Raw genomic sequence first — 12,516 nt, 5'->3', positions numbered from 1 at the left:
ATGGCCTAGGGTACCCCCAGAGGTGGGCACCCACAGCTCTTGGGCAGCACCTCAACCGCCCTCTGAGTGGAACATCTTCCCCTGGTACCTAAATTAAATCTCCCTTTAGATTTCCACTGCACATTGGTTATCACTCAGTCGCGCTCGTGTAGGCGAGCTGGAAGACACTGCACAAAGGAGGCTGGAGGTGTAGAAGCCAAGTATGTTTATTAGGTAGACCTGCTGATTCTAAGCCAAGTCTTGCAGCAGGGGCTCAGCTTGTTGCCTGTGTGATGGGGGCTGGCGGGGGCCCTTCTGCAAGCTGTGCCTATCCTGTCCTTACCCACCCTGGTGGCTGCCCTGGCACCATGAGTGCTATCTTGCTTACATGGAGTCCTGTATAAAAAAGAGGCTATGGCACCACGGCCTGAAGTGTCTAAAGATAGCTTGCTAGCATTGAAGGCTTGCTCACACGCCGTAATCCACGAGTGTGATGTTAATGAGCTGGCAGCGTGGTTAATTATCCATCCACTGGTGGGAAGTGATAAGACTCTGAAGTGTAATTAATCACTGCTCCCAAAACAGACAAACAAAAAAATAACAATCAGAATGGAAGTGGGTGCCAACCCATCCACCTGAGCTGTTGTTCTTGCTCCTTCTCATAGATACCCAGCTCTGAGTCCTTTACTCCCCTTCATGCCAGCTTCTGGTGGATACAAGCATGGAGGGAAGCTGGCCATCACCTCCTTCAGATCTTTCTGGGCTCCTTAAGGACTTTATGGCCCCTCCTCCCTACCTCCGGGCTGGATCTAAGAGCACCCATCTGCTCCGGCTCTCTCTGCTCCTTGATGCCAGCCCCAGCCTTGCTGCTCCCCAGCAGAATTTCATTGATGGAGGTCAGTGTCAGGTTGCTGAAGACCATGTTGAGGTGGTCGATGCCTCGCAGCTCCTGGACATGCACTTTCTGCTTTTGCTGGTTGCGCCATCGCTTGCACAGCTCTGAACTGCGTTTGTTGACAGTGTCATCCCCATCACCATAAATCATGTCCACAGGGTCCTCGTAAGGAAAATGCTCATCGTATATGTAAGTCTCCACTGTGGGATAGCCTGTGCCATAAAGGCAATATGTGTCCACACCGGGAGGGGGTAATCCCTTCAGCAAGTCCTTCATGTCCTCCCACATGTACCAACCATCCTCCAAGTTGACATCGGTGAAGAATCGCTGGTAGTCCCGGTAGGTGTAATTGTAGGAGGGTGTGGAGATGAAAATATGGTCTTCTGGCCAGGCCAGGCTCGTAGGGAACATCCAGGGGCTGGTGGTGGTCATACGCTGCTCTTCACGCAGCTTGATGTTGGACATAAGTGGGATGCCCTGATTATCACCTGCAGGACAGACAGACCACACCAAAACACACCCTTGGGCAGCTGAGATCGGACACCTCTTGGCCACTCCTGACTGTCAGCATGCACCTATCAAAACCCTCCTCTCTGACTTCAGTCCTCCAGCTGGAAGAAGAGGCCGAGTGTTGACAAAGCTGGATGGATAGTGTCCCTAACCAGCTGAGTCCTGCAAGTCCTACACCTCCACATATGAGTGAGATAAAGGGGCTGATGATGTGTTGTCAACCTGCACTCATCCTGCAAGCCTGGGTGTTTTTAGTTTTAAGACCATGCAACAATATAATTACCTTAAAAAAATGTCTCTGGCCCATGTGATAACAGAGAAAAATGTGATGACTAAGAGTGATGCAAGGGGTCAGATGTTAAAATTTGTAAGTATGTGTTTTTAAATGAATTCCATGCATTTTGGAGGCTCAGCCTGTGACATGTGGATACTTGGGCTGTCAGCATTAGGCAACTGATTGTGGCTTTCTGGACTGAAAAGAGGCTAAAGAGAAACTAAGTGAAAGAAGTTAGAAGCCTGAAAAAAGAAAAGCTGGTGGAGGATGGGCTCTGAGATACAGGGAGATGCAAGCAAGTGATGTAGGTCAGTGTGCGTGTCCCTTCAGGGGCCTCCATGTCCTCAGCTGCACAAGGGCTGTACTGCTTGGAGCAAAAGTCCATCTAGCTCACAGCCCTGAACTGTTGGAGGCAGTGCAGCTGTCTGGGGAGACAGTGAGAAAAGAGTGAGTATGGCCCAGTCTGCTTTCCTAGCCCCATGATGTGTGGCTGGGGCATTACTTTTGCCCACGATGGGAAGTTCTGATTTCAAGGAGCACCCCTAGCCCTCAGCTGTCTACCCCCAGCTCTTCTACCACAGTGTCTGGTCTCTGCTCACTGCCACTCTTCCATTTCTGCAGGAGAAAAAGAAAATGAAGAAGCCTCTGCCCTCAAGGAATCACTCACCTGATGCAAGGACACGCAGTGGCTTAACAGATCCTCCCCAAGGGGCACCCAGTGAGATGAAGCCCCCAATGTACCGATCTTTCCAGGCTTGCTTCTGCTGGAGCAGGAAGTAGAGGACATTGAGGTTGCCCATGCTGTGCCCAATGAGGAAGACACGCTGCTGGTACTCATCGTGCATCTCCTCTATCAGTGCCTTCAGGTTCTGGAAGTATTCAGGCTGCTCCTCTGTGGACAAGAGAGACAGCAGCTCTTGCTTAGCTTCACATAGCCCCAGGCTGACACTAAGAGCTTCAGCCAGAGAGGTGTGTGGGCACAGATGCCAGAAGTGCCACCGCATACATTCACATGAGAGTGCTATTCACAGCCACAGACAGCCATCCCTGTCCAAGGGATGACGAACCATGCTGAACCACCACAGCACTCCTCAGCCTGCTCACTGGGAACCATCCTGCCTCCCTCCCTGCACATGTGATATGGCCACAACCCCAGACTTACGGGGACCAACCCTCCAGTCATAGGGGGCTGCCCGAACTGTCTTGTCCCTCACGTAGCCGTTGTTCACCAGGTTCTGAACCAGGGTGTGCAGGTAACCTGCAGAGAGAGAACAGGTGGGATTTATGTCTTTGGTCTTCTGTTATCCTTTTTCTGTTCTTATCCTGATCACAGGCTGGAATTTCATCTGCTAAGCTTTGTAGCTTGACTGCTCTGGTCAGAGATTGCAATTCTATGCATCCTGGAGGCATAACACAGCACTTGGGGCTGGAAAGGAATTGTCCTGGGGCCAGCATCCTTCATGCCCAAGTGACCTGGGCTCCATCAGCTCTGCAGGACTGAGCAGGGATGAACCGCACAGATACTGGGGCTCCTCTCTGCTGGGTGATGCACGACAGCCCTGGATACCCTGTGCCTCTCCACGAAGCCAGCTCCTCTCACCTGCCAGTTTACTCTGATCCAGGTACTCCACAGAATAGGTTTTGCCAAAGCCAGGCACACGGATGTGCACCCCAGGAGCGTTGGTCATTTTCCGAGCCGTTCGGTTGTACACTACCCTGTGGAGGGAACAGGACAGAAGGCAGCAGTGGGGTCACATTCTGACCCTGCTGCTCCAAGGGAAGGCTGGCAGCATCGGCAGGAGGTGCTGAGGACAGGCTGTCATGAGCACATGGTGGGACAGGGAAAAGGGGAAGATGTTCAGATAGTGTTGATGTGAGCTGTGTTCACAACGCATTCCAGGAAGGACAGTGTGTGTGCAGGGTCAGGGCCACAGAGGGAGGAGAGGGGAGGGAGATCCCTGGTAGGTCATTAACCCGGGGAGCTCCTGGGATGGGGGTGAGCGGTACCTGGTGTTATCAATCCAACAGTCAACTCCCACTGGCAGGAATGTGTTGAGGTTGAGCCAGATGGTGAAATAGTCCTCGGTTTTGCGGTAGCACATCCAGTTCACTACATCCGGCTTGTCCAGTTTGGCTTCCAGCTGGTTCCCAAGGCACCCGGGCACTGGGGGCATCACAGAAGGAAACTACAGCCAGGTAGATCTCAGTTTGTGGAGCTGCCTGGCCTCATGCTTCCTTGACCCACAGCAGGGTCCTTCCTTGACCCACAGCTGCCCGGCCAGGGACACCCTAGGAACCTGCAGTTGGTTGCTGTGGGATGTCGCTGGAGCAGCACTCATGGAGAACAGCCTGCCTATGCCTTGGTTCTCACCAAGCACAGCACATCTTATGGCACTTGGAGACACAGGTTGGGCACAGAAGCATTGGAATAGTGCTAAAAGTGCATCCTGTGGAACCATCAAGCTGCCACCCTCACCCAAGAGAACCCAGCCCAGGAGAACAGAGATAACCAGCATGGAACATCCCAATGTTTCTCCACAAGTTTGTCTGGGTTTTCCTCCTCCTATCTCCAGCCACGGGGATGGGGTTGGTGCTCCTTGGAGCTGCCCAGCCCCACCGTATCCAGTGCTCTACTTAATCACACCCATCAGTTTGTCCATGTGCTGATGGCCAAGGCCCACACATGGGGGGCAGCCTGGTCTGGGGGTGCTCTAGTGCATCCCAACTGCCACAGCCACACATTCCCAGGGATGCAGGAGCATTGTACCACATGAGAGGGGAATAGGGTATGCTGGCTGCCTTGCTCAACTTGCTCCACAGCTCCCTCAAACCTGTGCATATGGGGAAGTTCTAATCCTGCTTTCAACACAGAGTGATGATCAGCACATCCACGAGAGGATGCTGGCACAGGAGAGCCTGAGCTTCAGTTGGGGAGCTGGACCTACCCTGGGAGCAAGCAGAGCAGGAGGTCACCCCATGTCCCATGGACAGCTGCATCTCAAGGGTGCTGGGGGTAGCTGGGTGCCCTCCTCCTGCCTCACCATTCCCCCTGGTGCAGCCAGCACCCCAGTGCTTAGCTCTGATCTCTGCCTCACCTCAGAGAGGACACTAGGTAATTATTAAGGGAGTTCCTGTGGGGGCAGAGGGGTTATCATTGGTCCTAAGGGCACTGGGGGTTTCTGGGATACCAGACCCAGGGGGATGGGCTGCACATGAATGCTGTCTCGACCACCCCACCACCCCAGTCTGGGCACAGGGCATGGGGCATGGGCTGAGGCTGATATGGGGGCACGGGGCAGGGGCAGGAATGGGGAGAAAGGGAGGTCTGAGCAGGATGCTTGGAATGAGGCTGCCAGGGGGTCTGAACAAGCTGCAGGCTCACAGAAGGGCAGTGGAGATGCTCCTGCCGCTGCATGCCATCTTGAGAAGTGGCACAAGGTCACTCGTGCTGTGCCATCCCCTGCCTGGTATGGTGACAGCCTCCTGGCCAACAAGGCTGCAGCCACTGCCTCTCCAACCACACAGTGCCAGAGGCTGTGCGCCTGCCAAACTGTGTGCCAGGCTGCCCTGTGCATCGAGAACTCCACAAGGAGGGGAGTTCATAGGGTCAGTCTTTGGATGTTCTGCTTTTTCTCTTCTCTTTTTAAAAGGGAAAATCCTTCTGAGTCAAGAAAAGGGTGAAAAATAACCACCCTGCTCAGCCAGTTCTCGTGGCAAAATCCCATGCCAGTGTTGGCACGAGGAGGCAGATTGCAGCCACACACTGCCAGACAACTGCTTGCAAACAACCACAGCCTGGCTGCAAGAACTCCCCATCCCACCTCCCCAGGTGATGCCCCTGTGCACCTCTCTGTGCACCTCTGATGCAAGGAGAAGCTGCCCACCAGCTCATTATAACCCAGGCAAGGTTGTCTGCTGTGGATCAGATGCCCTGCAAAGCAGAGGATGAATTATTGCAAAAAACACAGGGCAAGCTGCAGGAGAGCAAGAGTTGGTAGTTTCCATCCCACTGGAACAGAAGCAGCAACAGTATGAAGCTGCAATCCAGAGGCTATTGCAACCCCTATCCCCTCCATCAGCAGAGCCCCTAAGCAGGGCAAAACCTAAACTCCACCTCAGCTGTGCTGGAGGATTTCAGAACCCCTTTTGGTTTCTTCTGGGCTGAGCGTGGCAGCCCATGCACCCCCAGTGCTCCTACATGGCGAGACACACAGAGACTGCAAAGTGCCCCAGCCTCACCGGGCAGCTGTCACCTTACCGAGCACCACGGGTGGTGTCCTGTTGGTCGGGGGTGCCTCTGGGGTGGTGGTGGGTGGAAAGAGCACGTTGAAGAGCCAGAACTGGGACGTGGGCTGCAGGATCAGCAGCAGCAGCAGCGTCAGAAGCGTGAGCCCAGCGTCCGTCCTCCCCATGGCCAGCTTGGCTGGGCTCCCTCCAGCAAACGGAGCGAACGGGCTTTTATATCTTAGGCAGGTCCAGGAGCCCAGGCTGCAGGGGAGGGGAGAGCTGCAAGGGGCTGGCCGGGATGGGGAGGAGGGACTGGGAGGGACAAAGGCCCGGCCTTGCAAATGTGCCATCCCCTGTGAACGCTGCGGTGGCTGGAGACACTTTGTACCCTCAGAGATCTGCCCACGGGTGACTAAAGCCATTGATGTCCCTGAGCTGCGCGTGGTCAGTGACCACAGCATGCCTTCAGCAGGTGACACCGGGGGGGGACACACCAGGCTCACTGCAGAACCACCGCTGTGCCTTGGATTTGAACTGAGGTTGCTGCATCCACAGCACAGAGAACTGGCCCTGGTGTGATCACTGCTGGCCCTCTCCTTGGGCTGTGTTCTCCCCATGTTCCCAACACCTCAGGGCAGGGCTGGAGCTCTGAGTTCAGTCTGGGCGAGCACAGAACACCCCATGTTAGCCCCTCTGGTGGTGGCAATGTGGGGTCCTCAATAGGCCGTCTTGAGCATCTCCCAAAAGCCCAAATATGAGCCTGGATAGCTCAGTTGGGAGAGCATCAGACTTTTAATCTGAGGGTCCAGGGTTCAAGCCCCTGTTCAGGCGAAGCTTTTATCCTTTAAGTGTGAGTGAGGGGAGCTTGAGCAATGCTACAGTGCACGATGCAGGGTGCAGCCCGTCCCAGGCTCTGGCTCCTGACTATTTTCCCTCTCGTGCACTCTCAAAGAGGAAAAGCTCATGGGCAGAGACTGAGAAGCCTCCTGCTGCCCCCTATCTGCATCTCTACAGCTGTTCACAAATGAGTTGTCTTCATTTAAAAATTGTCCCAAAACAGGACTTCTCTGCAGGACCTGCTCACTTCCCATCCTTAGCCAGAACGGAGCTCAGCATGCCATAAACACCCCAAGAGTCTGACTGGAAAGTGTTTGGCTCCATGTCCACGGATTGGAACTAGGAGGACTCCTGCACCATGACAGGGTTAAAGGATGGAAAACAATTCAGGGAACTGATGGAGCTGAGGTCCTGAACCAACTGGGGCAGCCCAAGGTGAGAGCTGGACATCTGGTGACTCGGTCTGCTTAGACTGTGTCCCTACCTGTGGAGGTCTCAGTCTCCCCTGGGGCAATCTTATCTGTTTGCACTGTCCTCAGCCACTGGGACTTTCCCTCATTATTTATCTTATTTGATCTTTCTTCTGGGTTGTCCCCTCCTGGGGTGACTTTGTCTCTGGGAACCACGTGGGGCTGTCCGTCCAACAGTGACCCTATCCATCAGATTATCCCATGGGCTGGCATGGACAAGTCCTGAATTTGAGACAAAGCATTGTCTTCACCTCTTCCTTCCTCATTCTCCACCCTTCTCAGTCCTTCTCCTTCACCCCTCAGGAAGGTTTGGTTTTCAACCTGTACGTACATTAGTTATTATTCTTCATTGTTCTTCAGATTAGCTTAATAGACTTATTCCCAAAACTGACTTTCTGGAGAGGGGGAGAAAAGAGGGATGATGGAATTGTCTTTTTCCCTTTCTGTGTCTCAGCTGTGTAAAAGTGGGATAGGTCAGCCTCTTTTCCCAGGTAACAAAGATAGGACAAGAAGTCATGGCCTTCACTTGCCCCAGGGGAGGTTCAGGTTGGATATTCCTAAGGCAAATGAGCCATTTTGCTCTCAATTTCTATATCTAGCTCCTTCCCTTCTGACAGTATGATGTCAGACAAGAAGGAAGAACCTGGGCAGCAGCCCACCATGGTAATCCATCCCCTCCCACAGCCATTGCACAGCTCTTGGGCCCAGGGCAGAACCACTTGCCCACGTTCTACTCCTCATTCTGTTTTCTTTCTAAAGTGGATAAGGGATGAAGAAAAAATATCAGCCTGCAGCAAAAAGCCTCCCTCTTCCTTTCCCATGCACTTGTGGCTCCTTCATCAGCTGAGCCCTGAGTGAGTCCCCATAGGGACCTGTGAGATACCTTTAATTTCTTTTCTGAAAGCTGCTGTCCAGTGAGCTCTGCACAGCTGTCAGAAGAGGGCACTAAGACAAAGGAAACCCTGTGTTTCAATGGGCTGAAGGTTTGTAAAGAGTAAAAAGCACTTCCTCGGAGTGGAGACCCTCTGGTGCAGTGCAGAGCTCTCCATGTGCTTTCTGGAATGTGGGAAAAAGGCTGATGGAAGGGGTCTGCAAAGGCACTGACAGAAGATGTCTGTGCTAGCATGGGATCCTGTCTGACAATTAGACCTGTGAGCAAGAAACATCCTTGTAAAGCACAGCCAGATTCTTTGAAGTGCAAAGGGGCACTAAATAGCCAGAGACATCCTGAGATAGCCCCAATAAAGGGAAGAACAAAACACCACTGGTCGTCTGGAGAGATGAGGAAATAGGCTGGAAAAGGGAAAGACAGCTTTAGAAAGCAGGAACTGGCAGCTGCTATTGGCTGTTCCAACTAGAGGAACAGAAAAATTAACAGGAAAAATGAAAAATGGTCAGAGAGAGTAGAAAATGTCCTTGTCTACTGGCTGTCCCAAGGGAAAAAAAGAAATTAGTAACAGCTATTGTCTGCTCCCAATGGTGGTGTCATACACCACTGATGTCTGCAATACAAAAACAACTTGCTTTCTTCCCAAAATGCAGCCCCTCTCTCCAAGGAATCCCTATGCACAAATGTTTCTACAAGATCTTCTAACAGGATATGAATCCCTGATAGGGTAAGAGGCAACCTGACTCTGGATCCAGTGATGTGGGTCATCCTTGGTGTGGGACTTTATCCAGCATTCAAGAAATCCAATGGAAAGAGGAAGAGAGTCCTTGAAGGTCTGTGTGTGAACATGACAAATCTGGGTAATATTATGATGAATCAAAAGTGATTCAAATTCGGCTGTATTTGAAAGCAGGATTTGTTGTTTAACTTCTCGCCTCTACTCTCATTTTCCAAGAGGAAGGCTGTTGTGTTGTCACCATAAGACAAACTTGAAAGTGAGTGATGTTTCTCATCCCTGGAGAGGCAAACTGATGTTATGTGTAACACAGTCTCTTTTCATGGCTCACCTGATATGGCACTCGTATCCCTGCTGACAACCCTTCAGGACACGTGGGAAAACAGGGACTACACATAACAGGGATTTTGCCCTCTGTGCACAAAGCTGTACCAGGATGGCAGCCAAACCCCTACTCAAAGGTTGACCATTCCATCCAACGTGCAAAATAACCAAGATATTCTCTCAAAGCATTGGTGACAACTGTGGAAATTGTACTTAAAACAAGAGCAAGAAGGCGGCTCACATACTGCACATACACTGCAATCATTGTTTACAGTCACAAGTTCATTAGGATGCTGCCACAACTCAATGTAGCAACAAAGAGATCATTGTTAAAATCCGAGGCTTGGCCAGCATCTCACCAGGCCATAACTTTCCCTTCCCAGTTCAAGAAGGTCCCGCTGTCCTTCTCGGAGAGGTTGGAGAGAACCTTCAGCATCCCTCCTACGCTCTCATCCACTGTCACCCGGGACTGTAGGGGCAGAAGGAGAAAAATGGCTGTGTGTGCCCAAGGGCCCAGCCTATCCAGGAGCCTTCAGTACACAGGGAGCTCCACATTCTCACTATAAGGGATTCTTCCAAACCTTGGCCAGAAACTCTCTTACCTTATCTTCTAATGTGCCTCCCATGTCTGTTTTGACCCAGCCAGGATGGAGGGCCACACAGAGGATGCCATGATCCCGGTACCCCATGGACTGGCACCTGGTGAGCATGTTCAGAGCAGCCTGTGGGAGACAGGACAGGGATCAGGTGGGGATGAGAAGGTGCAGCACAGGGACCCCACAGTGGGCTTCCCATGCAGATGCCCAGTCCTGAAAAGGATCTGTATTGACATGGCCCTTTGTGGTTGAGCCTAGGACCAGGCATGGGAGTGTGTTATGAGGGAGAACCAGTGACTGACAGTACCTTGCTGCAACGATATGAAAGTGCTTGTCCGTACTGCCACAGATAGAGGTCCTGAATGGATCCAGCAGTGCTGGACATATTGATGATGGCTGCCTTGCTGCAGCTCAACCCTGAGCCTGGGTTCCCCTGGGCTGCCTTCTTCAGCAGGGGCAGGAATGCCTGTGGAGAGGGGAGAAGTGAAGTTCTGGATGATGGCAAAGTGAACATGAGCCAGCAGATGGCCTGGAACCAAAAGGGCTGACCATGTCCTGGGATGCCTCAGGCACAGCCCTGCTGATAGGCGAGGGAAGAGCTCACCTCAAGCACTGGGTTGGGTGCCACAATGCAAGAAAAAAGAATAAAACTATAACCGAGCATCCAAAGGAGGGCTGTGAGATGGGGAGGGGTCTGAGGGCGCTGTGCAAGGAGAGCTGAGGGCACTGGGTCTGCTCAGCACAGAGCAGAGGAGGCTGAGGGGAGGTCTCATGGCAGCTGCAGCCCCTCATGGCCTACAGCCCCTCATGATCTATGGCATACAACTCCTCACAGGGAATAGGGGACAGAACTCTTGGGACAGCAACAGGGCCCAAGGAAACAGCACAGAGCTGTGCCAGGTGAAGTTCAGGTAGGGATTAGGGAAGGGTTCTGAACCAGAGGATGGTGGGCATGGCCCTGAGCTGCTGGAGATCTGGGAGTGTTGGGCACTGCTATCGGACATATTTTCAGGTGAGGCTGTGTTGAACCAGGGGTTGGAGCTGATGATTCCCATGGGTCTCTTCAAATTTGGGATTCCTATAATTCTATAATTCCCTCCACAGCAGCAGTGTTGGCACCAGCCCCACTGGCAGCTACCTTCCTCTTCCTCCTGCCCCAAGTTCCAGCTCCTCAGCACCAGTCCCTGACCCACAACTTCTCAGAGCATCTCAGGAGCACCAGGTGTGACATCAGCAAAAGAGCAGAGCAGGCCTCTGTTCCACCGGCCCCTTACTTTATCCACTGGGGAAATGCAGACACACAGGGCAGAATGTTCCCAGAGCTGTGGGTGAGTGCATTACCTGGCCCAGCAGCAGGGGTGCAACGGTGTTGGTAGTGTACACATGGAGCATGTCGTCTAGTGTCTCGTTGTCAAGTGAGTTGTTATTTCCTATACCAGCGTTGTTGATGAGGAGGTTCAGCCCCGAGCCCTTGAGGCGCTCCCCGACGCTGGCTGCGGCCGCCTTGATGCTGGCGGGATCGGTGACTTCTGCAGAGGCGAGGTGGGGAGGTGAGTGCCCGCTGCCCTCGGTGTCTGCCAGCAGCACAGTGCTGGGACAGAGCCCTGCACCAGGGATGTGGGAGGACGCGGTGCCGGCAGAGCAGGGAGCCCAGGGAGGCAGCCTTGAGGTGCAGCTGTGTCACCTACCGAGCGGGACAACGACCAGGTTGGGGTGCTTGGCGGCCAATTTCTGCAGCTCCTGCAGTAAAAGACGGCTGCTGTGAGCCTCGTGTCACACTCTGATCTGCCCAGCCAACGCCAGCCCTTTGCCTCCAGCCCTGGGGCACACGGTGCCAGGCAGTTGTAGCAGCTCCCTGCCCGACGCCAGGAGCCCCGGGCAGCCCATGCACAGCTCATCCCATGGCCATCACACTCTGCCTCTCGTGTCCCTGGGGCCTGGGCTGCAGCTCCGTGGTGGAGACCTTCACACATCCCCACTCCTGCAGCAGCCCTGCTGTCCCCCACCTCAGCTGCATCCCAGCCCAGCCTCACCTGTGCTCGCTGTCCCTTGGGGTCCCGGCAGCCTGCAAAGACCCACTCAGGTGGGTTTGGCAATGCCAGCAGGTGCTGCACAAACCCCAGGCCGATTCCCCGGTTGGCCCCAGTCACCAGAGCGGAGCGGACACGCAGCTCTCCCATGTTGCTTCTCCTGCTTCTGCTCCAGCTTGCATTGTTTGTTCGGTGCCCGAATGCTTCTTATAGCATGCTGAACTTCCACCCCACCCACACAGGGCTTGCGCAAACCCTTGGTTCTGTATTCAGTCTCTCGAGCTCTTTGAACTGCCTGGGTCACAGCTCCTGGCTGGGAGCCAGCCTTACGAAGGGCAAAAATGACTTTGCTTTTTATGGTAAACTGTACTTAAAAGGCATATGGAAGGTGAGTGTGTGCTCCTTCAGGGTTATCTGGTCAGGGCCTTTTTGCAGTGCCTCGTGGGATATATGAAGAAAGAGAGGAAGCCATAAAGAATGTGCAGGGACACAAACTGGACCTAAAAAGGAAAAGGGATGTGTTCATGAGAACCCAACCTGGACAATTATACTGCTGAGTGAGCAAATGCAAGAGTGAGATAGCTTGTTCCATCAAGTGTACCTCATAGGGCATCGTCCTGATCTTGGAAGCTGGGAACGTCATGGAGCAGATCGTACTGAGTGCCAACATATGGCACATATGGGACCATCAAATGATCAAAAATCAGCCAGTGTGGTCTTGTGAAGGGTGGGTCCTGCCTGATTAACTC

At 53.2% G+C, this 12,516-nt stretch overlaps 2 protein-coding genes and 1 non-coding gene across 3 annotated transcripts; 1 reads left to right on the top strand and 2 right to left on the bottom strand.

Moving 5' to 3' along the window:
- Positions 1–188: 188 nt before the first annotated feature.
- On the bottom strand, positions 189–6,121 carry LCAT (lecithin-cholesterol acyltransferase). Its single transcript, XM_031615221.2, has 6 exons — positions 5,917–6,121; positions 3,666–3,822; positions 3,259–3,374; positions 2,821–2,916; positions 2,326–2,550; positions 189–1,362 (listed from the first exon to the last, which is right to left on the bottom strand). The coding sequence occupies exons 1-6, from the start codon at positions 6,068–6,070 to the stop codon at positions 728–730; spliced, it is 1,383 nt and encodes a 460-aa protein (XP_031471081.2). The 5' UTR covers positions 6,071–6,121; the 3' UTR covers positions 189–727.
- A 522-nt stretch (positions 6,122–6,643) lies between these two features.
- Positions 6,644–6,716, top strand: TRNAK-UUU (transfer RNA lysine (anticodon UUU)). Its single transcript has one exon. It is a non-coding gene; the product is annotated as a tRNA-Lys (tRNA).
- A 2,689-nt stretch (positions 6,717–9,405) lies between these two features.
- LOC116243866 (uncharacterized) lies at positions 9,406–11,967 on the bottom strand. The gene is made up of 6 exons (XM_090149594.1): positions 11,771–11,967; positions 11,426–11,477; positions 11,079–11,266; positions 10,045–10,203; positions 9,744–9,863; positions 9,406–9,610 (listed from the first exon to the last, which is right to left on the bottom strand). The coding sequence occupies exons 1-6, from the start codon at positions 11,915–11,917 to the stop codon at positions 9,497–9,499; spliced, it is 780 nt and encodes a 259-aa protein (XP_090005720.1). The 5' UTR covers positions 11,918–11,967; the 3' UTR covers positions 9,406–9,496.
- Positions 11,968–12,516: the final 549 nt, after the last annotated feature.

The sequence above is a fragment of the Phasianus colchicus genome, chromosome 13, assembly GCF_987193195.1.
Source record: "Phasianus colchicus chromosome 13, bPhaCol1.hap1.1, whole genome shotgun sequence".
Classification (NCBI taxonomy): Eukaryota; Metazoa; Chordata; class Aves; order Galliformes; family Phasianidae; genus Phasianus; species Phasianus colchicus.
The sequence above is the reverse complement of the archived record's forward strand: the minus strand, read 5'-3'. Positions and strand labels throughout refer to the sequence as shown.